This window comes from Xenopus laevis, chromosome 4L (assembly GCF_017654675.1).
Source record: "Xenopus laevis strain J_2021 chromosome 4L, Xenopus_laevis_v10.1, whole genome shotgun sequence".
Taxonomy (NCBI): Eukaryota; Metazoa; Chordata; class Amphibia; order Anura; family Pipidae; genus Xenopus; species Xenopus laevis.
In genome coordinates, this window is record NC_054377.1 from 72,394,202 (window position 1) to 72,419,453 (window position 25,252).

Consider the following 25,252-nt stretch of genomic DNA (forward strand, 5'->3'; position numbering starts at 1 on the left):
TTCTAAATCACTTTAATCATGATCAGTGCTGTTCAGCTGCTCCTCCCCCCATTAAAGTCTGCCTGCTGTCTTCTTACCTTGCAGACTTCGGAAGGGAGGGTGGGAGCTCACATGCCTCTAGCAGCTTTTTCAACTTTTCATTGGTTACTGAATAAAGCTGCATGGGGATTGGATAGGCTGGAGGGGAAGTTCAAACTTGACCCATCCAAACCCTGTGCAGAGACTTAAACTTCAGTGACCAATGAGCAGTACAAGAGTAAAGAAGATGCAGGCACCTGAGCTCCCGCCCTTTCTTCCAAATCTGTGTAATCAGGCATATCTGTATAAAAAATAAACGAGATATATAGATATATATATATATATATATATATATGTGTGTGTGTATATATATATTTATGGAATTACAGATAGTGTTTAAAAACCTTTTTAAAATGTGGGCATATTTTAGCTTTAAATCTGGGACTTATGAAGAGTTAAGTGGCTTCGGATCTGTCCAGAAGTATGGATTAAAACCGAGAACACATTGGTTATGAAATGCTGCCAGCTGTTTAGAGATCTTTGCATTATACATTTATACAAATGTTAAATGAGGTTACATTTATTTATAAGTGTAAATACTATTGAAATTAGTCTGTCCCTTGTTAGACTCTGCACTGCTTTTTCTATTGAAACAATTTAGCAGATAGTTGCCGATTAAAACAAACCTGTGTACAAAGCGGCAGAAGTGTAATTAGCTGCAATTTCATTAACTTTCAAAGCATCGACAATCGGTAAGTTTTACGTAGCGTTTTTAAAAACGTGCAGCCGAGTGTAAATACACACAATATGAAGCCCTACTGAAAATAATGGAATCAAATTCCCACGGGGCACTTGAGAGCCAACATCCATCTTGTAATGCTAGTATTTGCATTTTTGTCAGCAGAAATGCCAATATGTCCAAGAAACGCCATATTAATACACCTCTGAAATAAGCAGCCAAACTCGTGAGATAGATTTGTGGCCTTGCATATTGTCGAATAGTACGGCTACATTATGCATGTAAATTACTTTTCAGTTTGGCTTTTTTTTTTTTTTTTTACAAAAGTTTACTAAAATTCTTCCATGTGGAATTGTTAACAACGAGAAAAAATAGAAATGCATGTTGGAAAAAGAAAACTAGAGGCAGAAAAACAGATATTATTATGCGTGTGTGGTTTCCTTGGCGTATTTATGGTCAACCACACATTTTTAAAAACGCAACGTAAAAACACAACGCGTGACCTGGCCCTAAATGTGATAAATGCTCTCATTGCAATGATGCCTCAGCTAATTTTATACATAGTGTGTGCTGTGCAACGTGTCTGCATTTGATACACTTATGCATCATTTACCTAAGGTAGAATTTCAAATTCATGTGAATTTTTTTTTAATTTGATTATACAAACCATTCGACTTTGTATAAGGTTATTTAAGAAAAAATGTGAATGTCTAACATTCGATCGAATGGTTTCGACCCAAAAATTCTAACCATATTAGATTCGTATTCAATACATATTTATCAAATGGCTAGTTCTAACTTTCACCCATTGATGAATGCAGTTGTAAAAATCCTATAGGAATGATTAGACCATGGGTGTGTTTTTATTTACTAAGCTCTAAACTCACATTTTGATAAATTTACCCCTATATCTTTATAAAAAGTGCTGAGTGATGTCATCGTTATAATCAGTGCTTAGTGATTTGCCATGAATAATGTGTTATAATATGCCTTGTAAAAGTCACCTCAGAGTTGTATTACCTGTATAAAGCCCACAGACTTTCGCCTTGTACCTTTATATAGTCATGAATAAGGTCATGAAACTCCTTGGTGACTTATCCTTTACAAAAGAGATATGTTATTTATTATATTTTATTTAACAAAATGGAATTCCACCTATGATATGTTAATGCCTTCTAACTATCATCCTACTCTAACTTGGTTTGTAAGTAGTTGCAGTTGAGCAAATTTTACTGCAGTTGTTGCACAAATATATGCCATTCATGACATTTTTCACTTTAAACATCCTTCTTGCCTATGGTGTTAATTCAAAAAATATGTATGGCTTTTTCTTGCACTGAACAGGGCAAAATCTGAAATTTGAAGTAAAGCCACATTCTATATCCTTGTTCATACAAGCTCAATGTAAACTAAATCAGTAGTCCAAGGAGAAGCTCTTGGGATAATCATCTGCTTCTAACAAAGACTGCATCTGTGCAAGGAGGGGGTTTGTTTATACAGAGTTCTTCTCAGTGGACTGGTGAGCTGTTTTGATTGTGCTCTTATGGACAGTAGAATGGGACAATATTTTCAATTTTAGATGTTGTACTTTAGTGCAAGAAATAACAAAACCATACATGTTTCTTAAAACAACAGCTGAACAGTATGTAAAAAGAAAATACTGTCCCCCCCCGGGTGTTTCACTTACTAGAGCACCCAAGCCATTTAGGACCTCCTTAAATGGAGTGCGCCACTTGGATTCACAAACCTCAGCAATTTTAAAAAAAAATGTAAGAAAGCTTGATTGCTAAACAAAACATTGCTGAATTTGTCCAGCTGACTTTTATTGAAATACAACTTTTAGTATACCTTAAAAAATCCTATATATGGTGGGAGTTAATAGTTTAACATCTACAGGTCTGTTAAAAGTAAGTCTTCCTAAATAATAAATGCTCTACCAATCTATCCATGCAGATAAAATATTTAAAGTCATATAGTAGTTGAGGTTGAACATGAGCATGAACCGATTAGTTCAACCACCACCATGGCTAAACAAATAGTAAAAATGATCTAATAAACCCATATTGACCCTGCATTATATAGTGAATAAAGTACCCCCTCTTATAAAATATAAGGATATTAGAAGTTACCGAGGAGTTTCATGACCATATAAAAACACGAGGCCGAAGGTCATGGAACTCCGAGGTAACTTCTAATATCCTCATATTTTGCAACTGGGGGTACTTTATTTATTATAATACACACGTTTCAGTGAGTCATGTGACAGAAATGACATCAGAAGTCACCGTTTATAACTGATGACATCAGAACTCACCGTTTATAAAAATATAATTTACAGGATATTCATGGCTTTTGTGTATTATAAATACTGAATAATCACAAAACAGTCAAGCATCACTGACATCTCAGAATAAAATTACAGCAAAGAACATACTCATACTAGGAGGGTAACCCCACAATAATTAACAGCGACAACGGTGGCCTTACTATGTAAGAAAAGTGCAGTAACCCAGTGCAATCAAAATGCAATTAGTGTTCGTCTGTGTAGAACAACTGAAAGAAAGTAAAATGTTTCATTGATTGCGCTTGGATAAATGAAATGCTTTGCACTGAACCTAATGAATAAAAGTCACAGGCTCCAAAAACCCAGGCCTCATTTGCTAAACCAAACTAGAAGCCCAAAAAATATTTCAACAGTTGGAAAACTGACCAGCATTTTGGTCTATAGAGCCATGGAGTGGGAAAATGCACAATGTTTCAGCATTGGCCAACACCAGATGCATCTGACACAAGGCTACCCTACCCATATTGACTGCACCAGTATTACAAAGCCAGAGCAAATCTCCACAAGTCACAGTACTCACCTTTTGGGCCTGTGCTGAGACTAATTAAAGAGTAGTGGCCAATAATGAAACCCCTAGGTCATATATTTACCCAGTGAGGGAAATAGAGCAATGAAGGTGCAATTGTGACACTCCTGTCTCTCTACAAAGATCACGTGACACATGACAGCACGTACATAGCAGCTTAGGACTGTCCAACATGCCTTCTGGGATGAACAGCAATTGTACATGCCAAGCTGCAATCTGCGCTGATGGCCAGTTCTTATCTAAGCAGGGCTGAGCATGCTGTCAGCTCACTACTTCATACACAGAGATGGTTGGTGCACTTAAGCCATTAAATGACACAGAGTCCAGTTAGGCCTCTCCAGCCTTTTCCCACCCAAGCCCAGGCCCAAACTCACCGCTCTCAATTTCATTCCCCTTCTTCGCGGTGGCAGCGTTCCCCATGGTGAGGAAGACACTGTGTCCAGAGGAGTATATATATATATATGTCTTGGATACTATTGCTTGTTGTATGGACTAGGGCGAGGGGCCCACTCCAACGCTGTCTTGACTCTCTGGCTTTCGCTTCCCCACCCCCCACTTCGCAATCACCCTTCACCCACTGTCACAGCTCGTTTAGTCTGCGCTCCCGCCACACCGCCACTGTCCGGGATCTGGACCGAGAAGGGCTTCCACCGGAAGTGACGCGCCAACGCAGCCGACGGCGAGATGGAGAAGTTGGAAGGAGGGAGAAATGGGGAGTGTTGTCATGGGCGACAGCGGCTCCCTCCCTCTGCCTGTCACAGGTTCATTGACTGGAGCCAGCAGCGGGAAACGATGTGTTTGCCATTACACTTATACTACAGTAACACTCCACAAGGCGTTCATTTCAAGCCATCCCCTAAACAAATTCATTTTCATTTTTTTTATCATTTTTTATTTAAATATAGCCTCGCGCTGTGCATGATAAAGTCATATTTGTTACTGCGTGGAATTCATCTGAATAGCTTTCATCTGCTAATCATGTAACAGAAAGCTGCCACTGTCCCTGTCATTCATACAAATACGTAGGTTTAAAGCACTGCTAACCCTAAAAAATAGCAGTGTATTTCATCAGACTGATTTCAGCTATAGTGTGGAACTAGCCCATAGAAGGTCACGCGTTCTCATAAGAAATTTGTTGCTGAGACATATTTTATTTGTGTGTGGTGAATAAACAGATACAAACGCTATATTTATATTACTGGTCTTTTAACACACAGTGGTATAGCCCAGACTAGGTTACAAAAACTGCATGGCTACAGTCACAACCAGTTTTTTTATTCATGCCTCCATTTTGTTTCCCCTACCTACTACCTCTGAGATTGGCAGTATCATCCCTTATGTTGAGCGCATACTGGGTGTAGGGCTTGCTTCTTGCCACCTGAGTAGGGAAATGGTCATAAATACCAGCTCTCCATATCAAAAATAAAACAGGTTATAGGAACTGAAACATGCTTTTTAGCATTATAGTGCATTATAATTAGGGATGCACCCAATCCATTATCTTGGATTCGGCCAAAGCCCTGAATCCTTCGCGAAAGATTTGGCCGAATACCGAACTGAATCCTAATTTTCATATGCAAATTAGGGGTGACAAAAAGTCAGGTGATTTCCCTCCCCACCCCTAATTTGCATATGCAAATTAGGATTCGGGTTCGGCCGGGCAGAAGGATTCAGCCGAATCCTGGCCGAATCCCGAACCGAATCCTGGATTTGGTGCATCCCTAATTATAATACATTGCTGACAGTCTGGAAACCATTTTATGCTTTTGCCTAAAGCTCACCAAACAACTAAGACCCTTCTCCCCTTTTGCATTGACTATTCTGTTTAGTCGGATTGTTGGACACTACTTTTCAAGTATTGTTTTCTATGGGTTGGGGCAGGTCCGGACTGAGATTCAAAATAGGCCCTGGCATTTCAGCTACACAGAGGCCCAAACAGCACCTCACCAGCCCAATAAATAGTGCCTGTCTATGGCAACTTACAGCAACCCCTCTGGAATTTGCCAGAACCCACAGATTGCCAGTCCGGGTCTGGGTTGGGGATTGGAGCTTCTGGGCCTTTAGATGCGGCTGCCACCATAAACTGACTATTTTGATCCTAACAATATAGTTTCTGTAATGTCAGAGCCATTGGTACCTTCCAATACAGTCAACATATGAATCTGGTTCTAACACTCTAACCACAGGCTGGTCCACAGCCACAAAAAGTCTCACCTGCAGGTATCCGCATCTAAATGTAAAGTTGACAAGAGCATCACGGAGGCATCTTTTAGCAGCATAAATGGTGATGTAACACCTCAGTTTTTGTAAAAGTTATTTTAATAGCCTAAAATCGTGCAATGGTAATCACAAATGAAAATGTATTTATAAACAGTTTTTCAACTCCACATCATGGGTTAGACTCTGCACTTTTGGACTCTTTTGTGGTAGCACTAGGTGATGCTCACAGTGGTCCCTTACTCCAGGAATATCCTATTCCTGAGCCTAATCACTTGAGTCCCTATACTGGCAGGTGATACTGCAGCATACTATCCCTTCCTGGCCGCCTCATTTGAGCATCTGATATCTCTAATAACTACCCTGATCCTGAGCTATTCCAAAACTTTTCTAGCACTTACTTCACCTACTGAAGCCCACATTTGGTGGATTTCCCTTTCAAAGAGTAGAGAACCCTGGCACTCCTGGCTAGTTTTATATATATATATAAATATATATATATATATATATCTCAATTATCAGTAGACCAGCACTCCCTTTTAAAATGTAATACTTTTTATTGTCATGGTATTAAACCGACGTTTCGGTCCACATTTGGACCTTTTTCAATAATAATATATAGATTATATATATATATATATATATATATATATATATATATATATATATATGAACATACATGTTCATATATATATCTATATAATCTATATATAAATTTCAATCCCACAGTATTAATTACCTGTCGCACAATTGCTCAGTCACCATTAACAGAATAAGGCATTGGGCCCCCCTTCCCTTAATTTTCTCAGTATTTACCATATGTGTTTAAGTAAAACATTGAGACATTAGTTAATGGCTAGATCTATTGTGGGTCACAGGTTTTATTATTACCAATAACCAAATGGTTGCTAGGCATTCTCTGAGTCCAGATGCTGATCCAAAACACTTGGTTGCCTCCTTTTGCCTAGGGTTCAGTTACAAGGCAGGGAATGGATAGCACCCATGATAATTAGGCTTTTACCCCTTCCCTACCTACTTCCAAATGTGATGACTTATAGATAGGCCTACACAGTACCCTTCACCCTGGAAGAAGCAGAAGGAGCCACAGATGGAAGCCACTGATGATTCAAAGGAGGGTGAACACTCCTCCAGTGTGTGACCAATCTGCACTGAAGGGAAGAAATTCCTTCCTGACAGCAGACAGTTTTACACTCTGGATCATGACTTTAGACCAGGGGTCCCCAACCTTTTTTACTCGTGAGCAACATTTGAATGTAAAAAAGAGTTGGGGAGCAACACAAGCATTAAAAACTCCATGGGGATGTCAAGTCAGGGCTGTTATTGGCCGTTTGGTAGCCCTTATATGGATTGGTAGCCGACAGGAGGCTCTATATGGCAGAACAGCTGGGTTTTAAGCAACCAAAACTTGCCTCCAAGCCTGGAATTCAAAAATAAGCACCTCTTTTGAGGCCACTGGGAGCAACATCCAAGGGGTTGGTGAGCAACATGTTGCTCGCAAGCTACTTGTTGGGGATCACTGCTTTAGACCTTCAATACAGGTATGGGACCTGTTATCCAGAATGCTCGGGACCTGGGGTTTTCCGGATAACGGATCTTTCAGTAATTTGGGTCTTCGTGCCTTAAGCCTACTAGAAATTAATTTAAACATTAAATAAACCCAATAGGCTGGTTTTGCTTCAAATAAGGATTAATTATATCTTAGTTGGGATCAAGTACAAGCTACTGTTTTATTATTACAGAGAAAAAAGAAATAATTTTTAAAAATTTGGATTATTTGGATAAAATGGAGTCTAGATATCAGGTTTCCGGATAAGGGATCTTATACCTGTATAAGGATTAGGGATGTGGGGTAAACTGACAGAGTTAGATATACATTAACCTTAAACACACACAGAAACACACCCAAGTGCACACATGAACATACACAAGTGCACACACCAAAATGTGCGCAATATATATATAGTGAATAAAGTACCCCCTCTTGTGAAATATAAGGATACTATAAATTACTGAGGAGTTCCATGACAATATAAAAACAAAAGGACGAATGCCGAGTGTTATTATACAGGCCATGGAACTCCGAGGTGACTTCTAATATCCTCATATCTTGCAACAGGGGGTACTTTATTTATTATAATACACAAGTAAGGCTAACATCTATACAAGTAAAAGGCTAACATACATAGCTAACAGGTTGCCACCATGTGGCACATTTGGAGAACTGCAGCATGAAAATATGGGATGTGATAATATACCTACAATGAACAAACTGCAGCCAATACTAAGTTGGAACTGAAAGCAGTATTATATGTTAGACTTGTCAGAGCTAAATTGTAGCATAAAAATGCACAGAATTTGTATCACTATTTTATATGTGTGTACTATTATTAAATGTATAGTTATTACAAAACTATATAGTTAAAAGTAATAAAAGGTACAACATCTGCACAGATTCTAATAACTCAAAACATGCAATGCTAGGTAAGGTTACACACATAAACACACATACAAACACACTTACAGTACTTCTCATAGTGCCACAGAAATGTGAAGTAAATTAAATAAACTGGAAACTGAACTAGGGGATATCAGGCAGATAATATGCATATCACCATGATCCTAACATTCTAACCACCAATGTTGTTTATTAAAATACTGTTAAAGATCATAGATGGAGATGAAATATAGGATGTGTACGGAGGAAACACTGTAACAACTGTTTGAATGGTAACATCATATTTAGGAACAATAGATCCAATAATAAGCTGCATTGGTATATTTGCCAATTATCACTGATTCTTATACAGTATATTTTGCATCTGCATCACTTTTTATTATTCAGTTTCTATGACAGTTGTCCGCTGAGACTACTGGGTAATGTAGTACAATACATAACACTTGCAACCTGGAGCTGGTACGGACACTGAGCTTCCATGTTAACGGAGTTATGCAGAAAAGTCCTGCACAAGCCTGACTACTTCTTACTCTTATTTCTCTACTTATATCTTATCCTATCACATATTCCATCATATTTTTGCATGGTTACCTTGACATGTTTGTTATTGCTACATTCCTTATAATATACTATAATATGCAAATATAAGATAATATGCAAAGTTCGCTTCATATCCCCTACTTCAATTTGCAATTTAGTTAATTTACGTTACATTTCAATGGCACTATGAGAAAACACTACTTCAGCAAAGGCTGATTTTCTATGAGCAGTTTACTTGTAGTTTTCTTATATAAGCTTGACAAAGGTCCCTGATAGCACCAAATCTACCATAGCAGCATTAGTTACTAATGGGTGGCACCCACCTTCTCTAAGGGAGGAGGTCCATAAGGTTGTTAGGGGGAGGACTCCAATTCCCAGCAGTCCCTTTGGAACTTTAAGGACATATGGTGGAAACTAAATATCATGTTAATATAAAGCCTGTATAATTTCTGGGGAACATCCGCCTGAGGCAAGGTGCTCACCTTGCCTCATGGCAGAAACTCCCTGACTGCATGCAGACAACTACTGACGGGTCCTGTATTCTATCATCCCTCACTCTGGAAAAGCGATACAGATCAGACACAAGGTAACATGCCTTTTCAAGTTTATTATTGATATCATTAAATGCCCATGTGGACTGGTATATTTAGGCAAAACAATTACCACATTCAGGGACAGAACGGCAAATCCTCGGTCAGCTATCCATACTTTCCACAGGAATTTTTGGAATACAAACATTCTTTATCCTGCCTTAAAATTATGATTATTGACCATGTGCCCCCTCCACCAAGGTGATTGGGAAAAACTACTTCTGAGAAATGAACTCAAATGGATTCGGCAGACTTTATATCCTTAGTCCTTGAGGTTTGAATTAACGGATTTCCTATGCTCAATTCTATTAACATTGACCTCCTTTTAGGGTGTTATTTTTGACAGACTTCTGGAAGTTACATGATGAGAATACCAAAAGGGTGGCTGTTGCAACCATTCTTGCTAGTATGTGCAAGCTTTTGTATGATTTTGAAAACACAAAAAGCTCTCTAACATGTATCAATTTAATGTATATTTTTTTTAAGTTTCATATGATAAGCAATATATTATATGTTAAGTATAATATTCATGTTAACATATATTAGTTAGAACTCATGGTTTTGTTTGCAGTCGTTAGTTCTCACACACCATTGCAGCACTGTTTTTTCACCTCCCCCGTTTCCTTTACAGAGATGCTACTGTACATTTCTCCTTAGTAGTGCAAGCTGATGGCTAATAAAAGGAGGCACCACCCAGGTAACACAGTTGTCCCCCTTCTGCTCACTCTGATGCAGGGAAGCAGGAAGAAGTCAGTGAAGGACGATAGAGAGCTCCAGAAAAAGAAAGCCACCTTATGGGTTTAGATTTTGTGACAGTTCCACTTATCAGCCCCCACTAAGGAGAAATGTACAGCAGCAAGCAAGTTTGTGGCAATTAGGGTTGCCACCTGGCCAGTATTTTACTGACCTGGTGAAAATGATGGTTGACCCCAATGTTATTAATAGGGAAAAAAGCTGCCGATATTTTTTTCCAGAAAAGGTGGCAACCCTAGTGGCAATGGGGCACGAGAATGACTGATTGCAGACAGAACCGTGAGTTCTATATAACACAAGGAAACAACCAGCATCTAAATATAGTGGGGGGGGGGTGGAGAAACAGGGTATGGAACACTGTTTTTCCACCCCCAACAGTTTCTGCTGTACATTTCTCCATAGTAATGGGGCTGATAAGCTAATAAAATCAACCATCCATGTAACACAGACGTCCCCTTCTTCCCACTCTGATGCAGCCAAGTAGGAAGAAGACAGTGAAGAGAGTGCTCCAGAAAAAAAAAAGCCACAAAGACATCATTTTACTTTCTCATACACTATATTATCAGTAGCCATTTTGTTGGTGGGCAAAGGAGACTTTGTTTCAAAACTATTCAAGGGCTTCTCAGAGGAAGCTACATTTTACAGCTATTAGGGCAGACGTCCCCCTTCTTCCCACTCTGATGCAGCCAGGTAACAGGCTCGTGGGCCCAATGTGACACTAACAAATAGATCATACCAGAATATAGGTAGCGGCAGGCTGGAATATGGGCAGCACAGTTTCCTTCACAGACATGCGTGCTGCTGTACATTTCTGCTTAGTAGTGCAGGCGCCACCCAGGTAACACAGACGTCCCTCTTTTAGTGTTGCTATTTAAAGAGGAACTGTCACCACATCTAAACGCACACGTTTCTCTGGCTTTCTTTATGTGGAGCTCTCTCTCTCTTTCTTCACTGCCTTCTTCCTGTTTGGCTGCATCAGAGTAGGAAGAAGAGGAAATACAGGACTCAGGAAGAGCGGACGTCAGAACCTAGAAACTCCGAAACAAGAGTAGGTGACAAGCCTGCTTTGCCGTTGCTAAGGCCATTGTTTGCGTTCCAGCCTTGAAAGCATTGCCTCAAAGACCAAACCATTTGTGTCTCTGTGCGGGGAGGAACACAATCACCCACAATTTGTCCTTCTTATAAAATATTTTGGGTACAAACATCACTGAATAATATATAACATAATGAAAAACCAGCATCTAATTGCAGGGGATTTATTTGTCTGGTTTAGACTCAAGTGGCATTAGCAGGGCAGATGGACCCCCCCCTCTCTCGTTTTGGTTCAGTCCAACTATGCAGTAATCTCCGCTGCCCAGGAACCCAGGGATGAGCTGCGGGACTCGGGTGCTGGAGGCAAGTGGCCAACCGTGGGTCTCTGTACAAGCTCACGTGACAGCCTTGGTGGCCCAGAATGATGCCCGTGTAGAGGGAAAGCAGCGCCTCTGTCCTGGACGTTAGCCGGTGAGTGATACTTAGGGGAGGTGTGTGATGGGGCAGCTGTTTGTGGGGCAGCCTATATTCTGGTATAATCTAATTGATACGGTCACATTGTACCCACACGCCTGCCTGCTTCCTCCTTTGTAATGAGAAATGCTGGCCAGTGCCAAACTGATGTGAAGCTCTTGTCATCAATAGGACAGGGAGGATGACAATGATTCAGCATCATTTACTGTGGTGGGGGCTGAGGTGGAGGAACCAGGAGACTGCTTTATTCTTCCGCTTTCTCACATCTATCATGTATCCATCCATCTCTGCCTTTATCAGCCTTCTGACATCTATTTCATATTCAGATTTTAAAAGGTTTCTTTTTTTTTTTAATAAGACAATTCATATTTCAGATTCGAAGTAGTGTAGTGGACGCTGTAGTGAAAGTGGGTTAAAGGGGATCTGACGCAAATACAATCACTGTATGGCTGATCATATAGCCTCATTTCTGCAGCTTTTCCAAAGATTAGTGGGGATAAGCACATTTTTCCATCAGAAATTTGTGTTTTCACGAGTGGAGAACATTTTTGCGAATCCGCTCTAGAATGTCACCATGCATGTTGTTTTGGTGTGAATAAAAAATCACTAGAACAAAAAAGCGTGGAAAAAACGCCCATTGACTCCAATACATTTGTTGAAATTTTGCCATTTGGCTAACTTATTTGTCAAGCTTTACTCATCAAAACTATAGTTAGTCGTTCTCATGCCCCACGGTATCCTAAGGACACATGCTTCTCTTCACTGGCAATACCTCCTTGTCCAGTGTTCTGTTTCCACCCCCCCATACAATTTGTTCCATGGACATTGGTGCTGCTATACATTTCCAGGGCTGATAAGAACTAATAAAAGGAGGCACCACCCCTTCATTTACAAAGTTAGCCACTGTCTCATATTTACCAGGTGTCCCATCAATCAGTTTAGTTCTGGCATCTTTTTTAACCCTATTTCTCCATTCTATATAGAACAGTGATGCGGGCTGCTCATTCTTCTTTAATGACCCTCCCTCCTCCCCTTTGATGCAGCCGAGAGAGAGAGAGAGAGAGAGAGAGAGAGAGCTGCAGAAACAGCACAGTCAAGCAAGTTAGTATATTACATTGTAATAATTTATTTTAATACAGAAATAAATGTTAGGGTTTAGATTTTGTGACAGTTCCCCTTTAAATCATTGTAATGTAATGGTGACTTGGCTGCAAATGTTTGTTTTATTGGGCAGAGAGTGGTCATTTTTTAATATTTAATTTGTCATTTCCTAAGTGTGGTTAATCCTCCAGCCACTGTAAACTACATGCTCTTGCTAGTTTGGCTTTCAACTTATTGGTCCACTTTATTCTCCTGTGTGTGTTGTCTCTCAGTTGCAAATAACCATGAAATATGCTGGATGCTACAAATCAAAATTGAATCAGACATGTTGAGTCTGAAAAATCCTGTAGTCAAAAGAGCATTTTCAGTTTCCCAATGGCAACTGAACTTTGCTGGAGAAACATTGTAAGAAGAATTTATGGGTAAGTGTTTGAGCAGACACTTGCTCATGTGCCTTTTTCCATAGTGCAACAAAGAACTATATTTTTAGCACATTCGATTAGTGTAGAGCCCTATCCTGACAGGATTGAGACAGGAATGAATAAATGGAGACACCACGAATAACACAAATTGTGTATGATAAAATGTAAATGTTTCATCCCAGGGCTGCTGTGCAAAAGCTCAGTACTAACTCAAGTGCAAAACAGTACTCATACAACGACATAGTAATTGCTTACTATGTCTGTTGAAAAATAATGAATAAATAATTATTATTCAAAATGTTGCATTTTCTAGTATTTTTTAAGATGACACAGGAGGCTGAAGTTTCAATTTCACATGTTTGGAGAAGATATTCATTCAGTATCTTTGAAAATAGTATGAGTACTGCTCCACATAAAATCACATTTCATTATAAAGACTAGACATTAAGCCCGTTAACGTTAATTAACGGGCGCTAGAACATATGTCGTCACATACCCCCCAACATTTCAGAATGGGTAACATTAGTAGGCAGGGCCCCCTTTGTAGCACTGGTGGCCAGGGTGTTAATGCTGGTGCCCAGGGGGTGTTAACATTGGTGGGCAGGGGGGGTTAACATTGGTGGCCAGGGGGGGTTAACATTGGTGGCCAGGGGGGGTTAACATTGGTGGCCGGGGGGTTAACATTGGTGGCCAGGGGGGGTTAACATTGGTGGCCAGGGGGGTTAACATTGGTGGCCAGGGGGTGTTAACATTGGTGGCCAGGGGGTGTTAACATTGGTGGCCAGGGGGTGTTAACATTGGTGGCCAGGGGGGTTAACATTGGTGGCCAGGGGGGTTAACATTGGTGGCCAGGGGGGTTAACATTGGTGGCCAGGGGGGTTAACATTGGTGGCCAGGGGGGGGTTAACATTGGTGGCCAGGGGGGGTTAACATTGGTGGCCAGGGGGGGTTAACATTGGTGGCCAGGGGGTGTTAACATTAGTGGCCAGGGGGGTTAACATTGGTGGCCAGGGGGGGTTAACATTGGTGGCCAGGGGGTGTTAACATTGGTGGCGGTGGTGGATCCTCTCTTCAGACGCCGGCGGTGGATCCTCTCTTCAGACGCCGGCGGTGGATCCTCTCTTCAGACGCCGGCGGTGGATCCCCTCCTCAGACCCCGGTGGTGGATCCTCTCTTCAGACGCAGGCGGTGGATCCTCTCTTCAGGCGGCGGCGGTGGATCCTCTCTTGAGGCGGCGGTGGATCCTCTTCAGGCGGTGGTGGATCCTCTTCAGGCGGCGGTGAATCCTCTTCAGGCGGTGGTGGATCCTCTTCAGGCGGCGGTGGATCCTCTTCAGGCGGCGGTGGAACCTCTTCAGGTGGCAGGCGGCAGATCCTCTCTTCGGACAGGTAATTCCAGCAGCTAATGGTCCGTGGGGCACATGCGCAGTAGCGCAATTCCACGGACACAGGGACTGGACGCAGAGACACTTGAGGATTATTATATAGGATAGAAGTAGTTATATGTGTGCTTCTGTGAATGGATGCATTTTAAACTTCCAATAGCAATTTCCTGTTGCTTGTAAAGATTTATTATATTATCACTATTATTTATATTTCTGGAGTTCTCCCAGCACTTTGCTGACCTTGGGGTAGCAGAGTTGTTTATTACATTTGATTATATTATTACACCAGTGTAGGGACTGAAAAAGACATACTAGGTGTATATTAATACTAATCCTTTTGCAGGAAAACAGCAAATATGCATTTGTGTTAGAGGGACAAGGATGCAAACATTGGGGCTCTATCAAACATTTGTTTACATTATATTGAAGTGGCAGTATATCCCTTTTTTCAACATTAGTTCAATGAAAAAGACTTGTGCGAAACATACTTTTTGCCTGCTGTTTTAATTAAGCGATGTGTATAGTTATTCCTTGCACAAAAAATGGCAAGATCTGTAATTGGAACACATTCATTGAAGCCGAATCCTACTTCTTAATTCCGGCAAGCACAATTAAAACAAATCAGCAGTCTACTAAAGAAACTTGTGTATATCGAGCTACTCTTTTTCACACAGTTGATAGGCTGCAAATGTGTTTTAATTAGGAAGTGTGTATGTCCAGCACAAACCTTATTCATTGAACTAATGTTGAAAAATAGGTTATATTCAGGGGCGTAACTATAGAGGAAGCAGACCCTGTGGCTGCAGTGGGGCCCAGGAGGTATAGTGAGATGACTCACCCTGGTGGTCTAGCGGTATGGCGAATGACATGGGCGCACTAGCGATTCTGGGATTTGACGCAGGCGCCGGGTGACGTCATCGTGCATAGACATGAAATTTAAATATTTAATGTGCCGGCGTCTATTGTACCATTGCCCAATGTAGGTCTATTTTTACTAGTTCCTGGGTGTGTTTCTTGTTGTGTAAAGCCTGTTTTGACCCTGCCTGTCCCTGTTCCTGTGCTGTCTTCTGCCTGTCCTGACCCTTGCTTGTGCCTTGACCATTCTTACTGATCCTGCTTTGTACCGCGAAACTGGTGTGTTTGCCTGTGACCTAGACTATTCTCTCATCTCTTGATTCTGTACCACCTCTCCTGATTGGTATTGGCCTGGTCTGTTTCACAATTACGCTTTTTATTCTCCGTTCCAGTACTACATTTGGTTCCCTTGCCTGCCCAGAGCTCTCTCCCTGGTTCTCTCACTTTAAGACCTGGCGGTACCCGAGTAGCAGAGGACTGATCGCAAAGCCAAAAGTAGTTGTGGAAGGTGGAAGATTGCGCCAGGATCTTGGCGTTAGCTCTGGGTTTGGGACCCCGCTCGTGACATATAGGGACCCCATGAGGTCTTAATTCATATACAATTTAAATAAATATTGGTAAAACTGGTCAACCTGGGGGCCTGAAAAATAATATTTTATGGGGCCCAGTAATATCTGGTTATGCCACTGGGTATATTGTCCTTTAGATTGTAGATTTAGTAGCAGGTTGTATTGGTTCTAAATCAGCTTTATTGAGAACCCCCCAGGTTTTAATCACGCAAAGCATAATGTAAATGAACTCTGCTCGTTTTGTCCCAGTTTTGCTCACAGTGTATGTATACTATGAGAACTGCCCAGTTTCATTCCCACTTCTCTCTTATTATGTGTTATTAATTTTGTGGCTTGTATAGGTATGCATGCAAACTGTAACTATAATATATGCCTATAATAACAGGCATTGTGGGAACTGGAGTCTTGGTTGAATGAGACCTGACTACAGCTACATTGTTTCAATGGCATATATAGCCAGGTAAGCAGGGCCAGATTTACATAGCGGACGCCCCTAGGCCCACTGCCATTTGTCACCCCTGTCCCCTCCCCTTTATTCGTGCAAATTTTCATGGAGATTGTATCTCCTGTGCATCCCCAGTGTTTTTGAACCAATGTGGGTGTGGTTGGGCAGCATGCCGCCCCCCTAAAATCCTGCTGCCTAGGCCCGGGCCTAGGTGACCTTCCCACAAATCCGGGCCTGCAGGTAAGCAGTGCAGAGAATAGCAAGTTACAGACAGGTGCTACTTTCAACAGCAGTTACATTTTCAAATAACTTTATTGCGAGTTGCTTACATTTCTTTTTATATTTGGGTATAGTTCTCGTTTATTCCAATCCACGTTATTACAAATATTCAAAATTAAGAAGTGCAGCAAATATTACAAATGAATAAATATAACAATAAAACAATAAATTACTTCTGTGTTCTGTAAAACTTGGCTAGGTGATGTCTACACAAAGATTGTAGATAAGCACCACATCACAGTTATAAAATATTTCATATTGTGAATTAATTTTGTGTTTTTGGGCTGTTGCAGCACAATTAAAGGACATCTGCTCCCAAACATATTTTTTGGATAATAAAAGAAAACATTAATTCTAAGCAGCTTTCCAAAATACATTAATTGAAAAAGTTTCTCAACAATTCACACTTCTGGTTGTGTACACTGACAAAATATCACCTGCCTCAATGAGAAACATGGTACTGTTGTGACTGGGTCACACATTTATATCTCTATGAGTTTCATATAACAGTTTCCTGAACAGTTCAATGGAAGCATTGTGACTGTCACTGTTGGTGACTGTATTTCCCTTAAGGTAAGACTGAAGAAGTCATTCAGAGCCCAATTGCTTTAGACTTATTTAATGAATTAAATAATTAAGCAGTAGAAAAAAATCAATCTTCAGAGTTCTATTTTGCAACCAATCTCAGCACCTTCCGATATTGGATTGAAATACATGAAGAACCTGGGCATTTGAACATTTCATCAGAAATCTGAACAGCTCTCATTGTCCCACATTTTTGATTACCCATGTATTGTGCAAGAAAGCTTTTTCCTAGATTTAAATTGTAAACATAGTGCAGAAAAAATAGCTGCTTTTGGCTAGCATTATGTTGTGCCCTCAATTTGGGGAAATTAATGTGATTTTACTTTATGTTTAATATATATATGTATGTAAATAATTTAGTGCTCTGAATTTTTTTTATATTAGATTGCCTTGATGTTCAATTCGCTTTTATGAGTTTTGTTACACAGTTAGGAATTAAAAGAAAGGTACCACTGAAAAACACATTTTGTAAGCAGAGCTTCAAGGTGACCAGTGTAGTGTGACAGATAAAATGAAATACCTGATTGCTAATGAATTATATACGTGTCCTGTGTTAAAGAGTGCAGGCAGCACGGTAGCAGAAACCAACAAACATATGGGAAGGTGCTAGAGAACAAAGTTCAGATCACTTTTGTTTGGCAAAGGGATGAGTGAGATACTAAATAATTGCTAGTCCTCTTAATTAAAATCTATTGCTACGCATGTATTTCAATACTATTTGAAGGAGGAAACATTTATCTTTGTTTGTAACAAGCTTATTGAAACTAGCTACATTAATGATATCAGGATGGCATAAAAGGATCCAATGTTTATTGTAATCCTGAAGAAGGTACAAAGGTGGAGCATGTCTATTTATTAATGGCATGCAGCACGCATCCTTACTAAAAGCCCAGTCTCCTGCTCTCCATAATTTAAATCCAAATAAAATTAAACCGGCAACTGAAAAAGCCCTAAAACTCACTTGACATTAACTCAGATACAGACAACCAAACTTGGAGTGTGAGTGAAGCATGGCCAGATGCATAACAAATTGCAATGGGGCATGGTCAAACGCTCTGCAAAACAGTGCTTGCCAGGTGGACATCTTTGTTGTAGGCATTTCTGTTGAGTGTGTAATAAATATTCACAGAAGGAGAAATATTATTAGAAGAAAACACTTGATGTGAAGAGTGAAAGAGACATGTTATACTGCATGTAAATGATGGTGGAACACCATGTGACTCACTATAACTGTACACCTCAGCAAATGTGGGTCCACTTGTTAATGCATCTGAAAACGTCCAGTTTAATTAAAATTGCCAAAATATATAGATTGGTATAAGCAAAGGTACCATGAACTATTAATGGTAGATAACAGAGACACTGATCATTTTGGAGTAGACACAGAACACTGACGGTTCCAGTTCTAGACAAATAAGCATCTAGATGCTTATGCAATGGTAACATATAGCCACTAAGGTGTCATGGGGAATGGCGGCTTCTGCCTGAGCATTTTTTTGCCTTACAATATCTCACACAAGCATATAGGAGGTGACTTGCGTCTCTAAAGTGAGAACAATGGCACCTTGTATCAGCATATATGCAAATTATTTCCATAAAATATATGTGTATGTTTCTCAACTCACCGCACTGGCTGTCTGCATTTATTAAAGCTGTATCCATGAGGGGTAGTTGGGGGAGGCACGTATCTTGTGCATCATTCAGACATTACTATGGCAGGTGGTAAGGACAGGGCTTGCCTGCCGATGCTGCATTCTGTATTTTCTGCTAAATGTTTTTTCATAGTACACAACCCCTAAAAAAAAATTCAGAAGCTGACACTTTTGTTTCTAACTAAAACATCTGTGAGTTTATTTCAAGTCTGTGGCAAGTCAGAAGCTTTCTGTGGGGTAATATAAAGTCCAAATTGTATTTTCTGCTATAGGTTGCATACTAATCAAGAAGTATGCAACCTGAGTGGTCATTATCCTATTTTAGAGCCATGACAACCAAGGAGTCCTGGGATTACTATTACCCATGGGGTAGGTTATTTTAATAATTATACTTGCCTACGTATTTCCAGTCAGTTAACCATGTTTGTTGTGTGAAATCACTCATTCTCTGGTCTGTGCAGCAGAGATGCTTTACTTCTCATCAAATATACTATTATTTATGCTCCATTTCTGACAATGTTGAATCATTTTTAAATGGCTGAATTGGGCTAACTTTGCAACCAGATTGCTCAAGTGATGAGGAAATTTTTTCCTCCAAGTTTTGCCGCAAAAAATGAAGCCCATAGACTCCAATGGGTGAAAAAAATTGTTGGGTGTCAAAAAAATGTCGCCCATACTTCGATGCATTTCGGTGAATTTTACCTTTAGGAATTTTCGACAAAGCGGGTCAGATTAGCCTGTCACTTTTCCTCTTCTGAAAAGGCGACATGGCGACGATCCACCTGGCGGCTCTTGATTTCTCCTTCCTGGCTATCTCCTATAGAAGGCAGGGAGGAGAAATCGAGCGCCGCAAGATGGATCGTCACCATGTCGCCTTTTTAAAAGGAGCGCAAGCAGAGTATCGGTAAGATACTTCTTAATAAAGTCTTTGCGAATGTAAAGTTTAATGTGTGCTGTTGTTTTTTTTTCGTTAAGGGCAAACAAATTTTTTATAGAAAAAATTTCATGGTACTGTTCACTAAATAATCGTGAAATTTGAATATTTTCACCAAAAAATTGTGAAATTCGAATTTTTACAAAACAATTTGTGCAATTAGAAAGTTTTAACCTAAAATCGAGCAATTCAAACGTTTTCACAAAAAATCTAGCAATTCGAACGGTTTCACGAAAAAATCGTGAAAATCAGAAATTGACCCGAATTAGTGCCAGACGATTTTATTCGCCCATCACTATTCCTCTTCACTCAACCCTATTAACATTATATATGTGAATTTTGTGGTCAAAACCTCATTGCACCCCCACTTTCCCTTATTTGTTATAGTTTATACAGGAGCAGTGGCCAGCTCCATGTTGTAGCTCCCACCCTTTCCGGCTAAAGTCAGGTGATCCCACTGATGGCTAATAAAAAGGGCAACAAAGTTTGGGAGTTTTATTTTGAAAGCAGCAAGTAAGTTGCGGGCAAAACTTAGTCCCTTTATAAAATGTATAATGAAGCAATAGAATTCTTAATGAATCAGATATAGATATATACATTATATAAGGCCCTGGTTATTATTACATCAAAGACCTGAGTGAAGTGAGGCAGGAATGCTAACTATAGTACCACCATGGTTAAGCATAAGTTTCCTATGGATGCTTGTAATGCTCATATGGGAAGTTGCTGCACTTCTATTGTATCCCTACAATACATTGGTCTTTGTTGTACTGCAATGCAGTTTCATTAGAGCTTATGGAATCAAATGCACTTGCCTAGGCAATGTTCTGTATTTATAGCAGTAGTAGTATCAATTATAGAGTAAGGTTTTATGGCTGTTGAAAGTCCATTTTATAGAAAAGTACTTCTTCAACATTGCTTCACAAAGTCATTGATTTTTCTATAGCAAGAGGAAGTGAAAGCTTAGTTATTCTCTCTGGAAGGTTTTGAGCTGACAGGGAGAACTACATGATTAAGCTGACTATACTAAATTATGTTTAACAACTCGCGTCTCCATTGTCTTCATAAAAGATCGCTTTTCATATATACTCAGGGGTGCTATTGTACAGTATGTACACTGGTCTATAATAAGCACCTTAGAAACATATACATGGGGAGATAGATGAATAGACTACAGAGCACTTACACTTGTTTGTTTCCTCGTTTGGTCTAAACTTTTTTGCCAGTACAAATCATTGTAAGAATGAAAGGGCATTGTATGTAACACTGGCCAGATGCGGGTAGATCTGCTTTTCTTTAGAGAGGTCCCAGGGTAGCAGATCTTTGCTTAATATGGCTACCCAAGTAATGGGTCAAAGCAGGGTGACCCAGTAATTTTGCCCTTGCGTCCTTGCAGAATATGTCACCATAATCTCTCTTTGTAGGGCATGACATCATAATATCCCTATAGTCTGATGTTTGAAAAGTTGTGCCTGTATGTAGTCTAAAGGTTATCTTGGAAAAACAAGAATGGTGTCCCTGCTTCCAAGTAGCATGGGCATCAAAAAAGTTTTGTATGAAAAAGGGCAAATGTTGTCCAATGTTTAGTGGCCCAGTTACATTGTTTTGTGTCTTTTCCCGGTCGCGGCAAGAACTCATCACTCCGACCCTGGTGTAGTGTCATTACCCAGGCTAGTTAAATTACTTACTGTACCCCCAGAATGTACTACACAGTTATTTGTGGTTCAAAGTGACTGTCGTTTCAAAGCGTATAGCAGCACTGTCGTACCTAATTCCGGTGTTACCATAGTTATCCTACTGAGTGACCCATTACAGTTGAAGGTGCATAGTTTGATTGACCATTATACAGCAGTAGCCTGTAGGTTGTCCTGTTATTCTTCTTATTACCATTTAGTAGCAACTGCTCAGTGCAAATCTATAACCCCCTTACACTGATGGATTTTCTAAGACCCCATACAGGTATGGGATCAGTTATCTGGAAACTAGTTATCCGAATGACAGAAAGGCTATCTCCCATAGACTCCACTTTATCCAAATAATAATATTTAATTATATTTAAATAAAATAAAAAAATAAAATAATAATATATTTTTTGTGGCAACAATGGTTATCACTTGTCAAATTTATATTGTACATTTAAGATTTCAGCAACAAATAGGGACAACTTGTTAAAAGACTCGGATCAAAGAATGTCCTTGTAGAACTTACAATCTGATGGGGAGGGTTAGTAGCTTAGCTGCACATATAGAAGCATAATAAGTGACGGCAAGATCTGTTTGCCATTGGACAAATTCTATTTAAATATATATATAAATAAATATGTTAAGGGACCAAGTTTGTTTTCAATGCTTTTAATGGTCCCAATAGTCAATAATTATCCAATATACACTCCATCCAGGCAAGAGAGCACTCAAAGCAAAGGAATCACCATGTTACCTGCTTTTTTCCACAGCTGTGTGGAGGCAAATGTTACTATTCACATATAGCTGAAGTTGTTTAGTGATTGGGCTGAGACATTGTATGTGCCAGTCTGTGGCCTCCTGAGACATTAATTAAAGTACATCAGGTGAACATTACCATAGTAAAGCAAGACCCAGCTTCCTATGAATACTGATTGTTGATTTCAGCTGTAAAAAACACCCAATTTTTTTGCACCAGAAAAAAATGCAGGAAAAGGCCGTTATGAATATAAAAATAATAATAATGAAAAACCCCTAAAAAACAGACACCTTCCCATTGACTCTGATACATTTCATGATAGATTGATCTATTTTTTCAGAAATGTTCATGGAAGCAAAGCTTTGTATCTCTATAGACCAGGGATCCCCAACCTTTTGAACCCATGAGCAACATTCAAAAGTAAAAGGAGTTGGGGAGCATGAAAAATGTTCTTGGGGTGCCAAATAAGTGGTGTGATTGGCAATTTGGTAGCCCCTATGGGATTGTCAACCAACATTTAGGCTCTGTTTGGCAGTTCATCTGGTTTTTATACAACCAAAACTTGCCTCCAAGACTAGAATTTAAAAATAAGCTCCTGCTTTGAGGCTACTGGGAGCAACATCCAAGGGGTTGGAGAGCTACATCCAAGGGGTAAGAGAGCAACATGTTGCTCACGAGCTACTGTTTGGGGATCACTGCTATAGACAGTCAGTCCAGCTGTAATTGAATCAAGGTTTGTAGTATTAACAGGAAACTAGTAGATGTAATATCTGTGCTGATATGTGGTCTGTACTCTTAATTGCAAGGGGAAAATGTAATAAAATTCGCAAAGAGAACAAATTTACATACAGATAAGAATAAAAATGTGCACGTCACAATGTAATATTCTTCATTAGGCTTTTATTGCATTGCAAATCTTAAATTGCGCATTGCAAGCCTTTATGACCTGCTCGAAGGTGGCATAAACATTTTTGAGCAAACGTAAAATTTTTCAGTAATAGGTTTTATTACTGTTGTGTGAGGGGCAAAGGGTTTGCAAAATGTTCATTACAAAAGTTCTCAGCACACCACTTACTTGATTTTCAAGGGTGGATATACTTCCTGGCTTCTTCAGAAACCAAATAGTATCCAGTAACTTTGTATGGAAGGAGCACACCTATGACCAATGCCTTTTCAATCCATGCTGTGCTGTTTTTTTCTGCTGCAATAAATGGATTGAAAAGGCATTGGCCATAGGTGTGCTCCTTCCATACTCCATGCTATATAATTTACTGTCCTGTAATCCCATGCAATTTACAATTTTAGCTGATTTATGTTATAAACCACATCTGACATCTTGTGGGGTTGTCTAGTATTACAGGTATTTCATTCAATTTGCTCAGAAAGGGCATACGTGATTTCTGTTTCAGCGAATGCAAGAAATTAGCACAAGTATGCTGTCAGTATTGCAGCATACATATGTACGGTTATATGACTGGTTTGTCATTTCATATAGACCAATTTAGAACTGGAGATAGTTCTAACAGAAATAGTAGGATGTTAGGGATTATTCCTATGATGGTATTAAAGGAGACTGTGGAAGGTCGTGCAGTGAGGACAAAGCATCATGCTGTATGCCAAGTTAATTCCATGGTGGGGGTGGAGGGGCAGAGATTAAAAAGACACAGATGAAAATTGGTTGGTGATTATCCTAATCCGTTTCAGTCAGGTTCACAACACAAGTATTGCGTTTTTGCAGATTCTAATCCAAAGGCAAAAATATAGGATATATTTTAAAGTTTTTACCATACAAATGCACAGTAATTTATCCCTGCAAAGTGACCATTTGATCTGATTCATTCTTCCTTCCTCTATATAGAGTAAATAACCCACTATGGTTATATTCGTGCAATATGTTGGCGCTCAGCGATGAGCAATATGTTGGTGCTCGATAAATGCATGTTATTAATAATAATAATAATAATATATGGTTGTTATTACAGCGGCATTTCCGAGCAATGCTGGTGTATGTAAAAGCAAAGCCTCCTCTTTTGCTCACAATAGTGTGAATTACAGTTTAGTAACTTCACACTTGTGACTTTTGATGTTTTGTGCTGTGGGTGATGCGGAAATTTTTCTGTGAAAATAATCCTGCCACTATAAGGGCTCTTACAGAAGGGCGGGTTTTCCTGCGCTCCCCTGCTTTGCTCTTTCAGCTGCAGGGGAGCGCAGGAGTAGACACACTCAATTATTGTGAAGGGGGCTGTATTCACAACACGCTGCGTCTGACCTGTGTTTGGCGCTTACATGCGTCTGTGTTAGTAAAAACCCCTCACAATAAATGAGTGCGTCTACACATGTGCTCCCCTGTGGCATAACGGAAGAAAGTGCAATGCATGGGAGCGCAGGAAAAAACGGCCTTGTGTAAGAGCCCTAACGTTGTTAGAGCAATTATGTTAGTGAGCAGTGCACATGGGCTTGAGCCTGTGGGAAAGTTCTTACTTTCAATGTTGTGTGATGTAGTGATATGGCTAAAACAAGACAGCAGAGAATTAATAAAAATATCACAATCCCATTTAAAACACAATACATACTGTATTTAAAAGTAATTGCTTTTTCAATTGCTTGCTTTTCTTCACCTTCTTAAACATATATATATATATATATATATATATATATATATATATATATATATATATATATATATTTATTTATATATATATATATATATATATATATATATATATATGAAGTAGTAACAACAGCAACAGTTGCTTAAAGCATGTGAGAACATAATTTCCTTGTGTGCAGCCATCAGGCTTGGAAGTTTAACTACTATTTGGTTGCTAGGGCTTAATTACCCTAGCTACCAGGCAGCATTTTGGGAGTCCAAATAGAA

General features: G+C 39.6%; 2 protein-coding genes across 4 annotated transcripts in view; one reads left to right on the top strand and one right to left on the bottom strand.

Annotated features, from left to right (window-relative positions):
- prkacb.L (protein kinase cAMP-activated catalytic subunit beta L homeolog) overlaps nt 1–4,371 on the bottom strand; it is a 54,186-nt gene extending 49,815 nt beyond the window's left edge. Inside the window, exon 1 of the mRNA XM_018258157.2 lies at nt 4,002–4,371. Within this exon, the coding sequence (XP_018113646.1) occupies nt 4,002–4,047 (46 nt within the window). The 5' untranslated portion in view covers nt 4,048–4,371. The remainder of the gene's footprint in view (nt 1–4,001) is intronic.
- Nucleotides 4,372–10,844: 6,473 nt separating this feature from the next.
- Nucleotides 10,845–25,252, top strand: part of ttll7.L (tubulin tyrosine ligase like 7 L homeolog) — a 136,226-nt gene continuing 121,818 nt past the window's right edge. Inside the window, exons 1-2 of one of the 3 annotated variants that reach the window (XM_018256687.2) lie at nt 10,845–11,706; nt 12,693–12,810. The gene's annotated coding sequence lies outside the window, so the exon portion shown is untranslated. Of the gene's footprint in view, nt 11,707–12,692; nt 12,811–25,252 lie in introns of those variants that run through there. The other 2 variants (XM_018256686.2, NM_001092004.1) reach the window with 2 other exon arrangements.